General features: G+C 32.8%; 1 protein-coding gene across 3 annotated transcripts in view; it reads right to left on the bottom strand.

Annotated features, from left to right (window-relative positions):
- LOC106462537 (ubiquitin carboxyl-terminal hydrolase 37-like) overlaps positions 1–3,982 on the bottom strand; it is a 49,986-nt gene that overhangs the window by 29,328 nt on the left and 16,676 nt on the right. For 2 of the 3 annotated variants that reach the window (XM_022390036.1, XM_022390041.1), the window contains exons 4-5: positions 2,323–2,686; positions 1,190–1,606 (exon numbers count right to left, since the gene is read on the bottom strand). In XM_022390036.1, coding sequence (XP_022245744.1) covers positions 1,190–1,606; positions 2,323–2,686 — 781 coding nt within the window. Of the gene's footprint in view, positions 1–1,189; positions 1,607–2,322; positions 2,687–3,982 lie in introns of those variants that run through there. The other variant, XM_013922475.2, reaches the window with a different exon arrangement.

Below are 3,982 nucleotides of genomic sequence, written 5' to 3'. Positions count from 1 at the left end.
AGTATGAGAACATTGTTGAAGAACTGTCAGACAATTCCAGAAAAGGCTGCAGGACCAATAATCTTCCGCAGGAACTAGCAGTTATACTTGCCTAGAGGGTGGGTATTTCTGCTAGTATATATATATATATATATAGCACAAAAATCTGTGTGTCTATTTGTCTGTTATTTAACTACTCCTAGGACACTGGGCCAATCTCAACCAAATTATGTGGGATGATAGTGTGGAACAAAGGGCATGTTAATGGGGGTTTTACAGCCCCCCTCTACCCCATTATTGCAGTTATTGAGCATTTATTATCTTGGATATAAGTCAACATTAATACATTCATAAATGGCATCATGTTCTTATAACACAACATACACACAGTGTGAGAGGAGGGCACACAAATGGCTTATATATTTCAGAGTGCACTAGCACTCTACAGAGGAATGCAGTGAAAAAAAAAAAAAAACATGGTTCCCACAATTGCAATAATATATAAACTCAGCTGAAATTTCTGCTCCAACAGCCACACTCCTACTTTGAACATGACCTTTCAAATTAGGCCCATAACAAAATTCTGCAGCCAATGATCGTCAATTAATTAATCATGTGAAACACTGTGAAAGGACATGAAGAGCTGGGTGTTGAAAGCAGGTAACACTACCACCACTACTTTGGCTACTACCTTTTCCTACAGAGTCGCTCTGACCATCGCACAGTGTATACCATGTTTTAAGTATATACGTATTGAGTTCTTAAAGCTTTTGGTGAGTTAATAATGAATACTGTAATAATATGTTATGTTATAAATAAATAGTGTGAAAGATTTTTGTGATATTTATCATAGCATACACTCCCAGATATTTTTAAATTCATAATCTGGACAAAGACAGGTACCTAAGTTTGTGTTTATACACACACACATACATACATATATATATATATATAAACACAAATAGCATTAACTATTAAAACTATTTATGTTGTCAGTTTTTATTTTAGAATCTATTTTTCCTTAAGTACTTAATTATAATCTAAAGATTACCCATATACCCACAGCATCCAATGAACAAGTCAAAATAGCAATTGAGAAAAATCTTCACTTTCTATATAATCACAGCGTAATGTGGAGTTTTCTACTTTAGTTTTATTACATTTCACTATTGTAAAACCTTTTAAACAATCAAAGCTAATTGCTACAAACCTTGTTAAAGACTTGAGAGGTGCTCTACTTGCTTCAAAATCATTGTGTGATCTGTTAGAATTATAAAACTTTGAAGAGTTGAAATGCTTCCCTCCCACAGGATTTTCATCACTAAAAAACTTTTTACTTCTTGTTCTACCATTGTTTAAGTATCTTGAAGCATTATTACTGTTATAATGGTTATTACTGTAAGTCTTTCTGTCCATTCTTCTGGTATTTTCTTTGTCAATATCCTCCTGACTTCTCTGTCCTTGCCCATAATTTTGCCTGCTATTATCTTCCCTTAGGAGTTGCTCAAACCTAAGACTTCGTGGGGAGTAGTTTCTTTCATGAAAAACAAGTCTTTGTTTAACAAGTCTTCTTGGAGATGTGGCACAATCATTTCGATGAGGAGAAAATTTTTGATTTTGTCTTTCCCTTTTACATGTAAATCATAAACACACAAATTAGAAAAAGATTCTTTTATCTTAAGTTAAGTAAACAATATTTATAGAGATCTCGCATACAATTTACTAGTAGAATTAAGTGTTTACACTATAAAATTGTTTTTTTAACCAAGCCATACAAGAATAGGCAGCTGTTGTAAGAACATCTAATTCTCAAAAAATTGTTAGGTCATTTTAAAGACATAAATAAAACTTATAACACTATTTAATTTCTTCTATTCAAAACCTTAAAAAGTTTAATTAGTAACAAGAGTACCTTTGGCAATAACTAATTAAGTTAGTAGTGATAATATTAAAGACAAAATCCAGTACTTGTTGAACTTTACTTAAAGCTGCATCTTGTACTGTAATTTTTTCCTACAGTAAAAACTTCTGATTCTAAGTTTTTTGCAGGACTTGCATAATAATACATTATTTTCTGTATCATATTTTAACCACAGCTATATTTTGAACAATACACAAGTTGAATGTGACAGTTGTTTTTACATGACCTCTTGACAACAACTTGTACCACATACAACTCATATTTGAAGATTCTTTTAAATAATTTTACTTCTTGAAGCACTGATAGTTTTAAGTCAAAATAAAAACTTTAACTAAATAATAATAAAAAAGTGATTATGTATACTATTTCAACATACGTTTTTTTTTTATGTTATAAGCACATGATTATCACATATTAACTACCTTTCTTGGCGTGGAGACCACCTTTTTCTCTCAGACAAGCTCTGAAACTTTCCACAATTACCATTGGTGGTGGAGTCAGTATATCCTTTCCATAAGTTGCTAGCTTCCATATCTGTATAAAAGTTGGAGAGTGCACGTGATTCAGAATAGACAACCGCCTCATTATCATATGATTCTAATCTGTGTAAGTTAACACCCTGACTTCTGTAAGGTGTAAAATTATTAAAACCATCTCTGTTGCCCATCTTCCCTGGAGAAGACCGATATGCATTTCCATTTGAGTTTCCAGATCTGTTATTAGGAGATCTTGATCTAAAATGACTTTCTGCTGGAGCATACATTCTTTGCTTCGGACTTCCCCTGTCTAAGAGATATTTATAAAATCCTGTACTTGAGACAAAATCTAGGAGTTTTGGGTTGGTTTACAATTTCATAATATCACTGAGCAGTTCAGAAATTAATAAGCATATTTGTTTCACTTAATACAAATATATATACACTAAACCATAATTATAATTTATTATTATTAAAAGCTAAGTTGATACAAGCAACTAATATGTACATTTAACAGCTAACATTGATAACAATGTTTAGGGACAACAAGGGATCTGTTGGTCCATCTCAGCTGTCCCATCCTCTAAACTAAACCATTATAAATTTAAAAAGACAAAATCTTAAAGCCAGCCTTTATCATTCATACACTTATCAAACTTTCTCTTAAACTCCACAACACCTGAAGGCAACCCACTCAAAAAGCCAACTACCCTGTTAGAAAAATAAAATGGTCTTAGCTGAAGATGACTCCAAACTTGGCAAAATTTATATCTGTGTCCTCTAGTCCTACTATTCTTGCCATTAATTATTGAAAAAGATGCTATTTCAACACTATCGATTCCCTTAACAATCTTAAACATCTCAACCAGATCCCTTCTAATTCTTATTTTTTCAAGAGCAAAAAGTTTCAAAGATCTTAATCTCTCCTCATATGAAAAACCCTCCAACCCAGGCACAATTCTAGTAACCCTCCTCTGACCCCTTTCTAAGAATTCAATGTCCTTCCTGAGGTAAGACTATACACAATACTCCAAATGTGGCCTAACCAGTCACCCATACAATGAAATTGTATAGACTTGTATACAATATATCTGTAAATATAATCTAAAATCCTATTTGCCTTACCACTAGCAACAGCACATTACTTGGATGGGTTAACTCCTTTCTTATGGTGACCCGGTACCGGGTTCTCCCCTTGCCCCCTCCCCAAATAAACAAAATACACAAAAATTAGAAACAAAAACAAAGTTGACATTTATTACATTTAACCGAATAATCACCAAATGATCATTCCAGTTTTACTTTCAACTTGTTGGTTATGGGAGAGGATACTTGGGTACACTCCCCTAAACTTAGAGGTAAGAGACTGAACAACCATTACACCAAGACCCTCCTCCTTTTTTATGACATTGTTAAGGTTATTCCCATCCAAATTATACTTATAATTCAAATTATGATAACCCACATGTATTATCTTGCATTTACAGTTTGAACCTTACTAATACAAACTCAGTTACATTGAAAAACTGCTTAAAATGAACAGTACTACATAGTTCCTTTGAAACGCCATTGACATCATTGTAAATAAACATTGCTGCTTACTACA

The sequence above is a fragment of the Limulus polyphemus genome, unplaced genomic scaffold (assembly GCF_000517525.1).
Source record: "Limulus polyphemus unplaced genomic scaffold, Limulus_polyphemus-2.1.2 Scaffold46, whole genome shotgun sequence".
NCBI lineage: Eukaryota > Metazoa > Arthropoda > Merostomata > Xiphosura > Limulidae > Limulus > Limulus polyphemus.
This window is presented reverse-complemented; position numbering and strand designations above follow the sequence as displayed.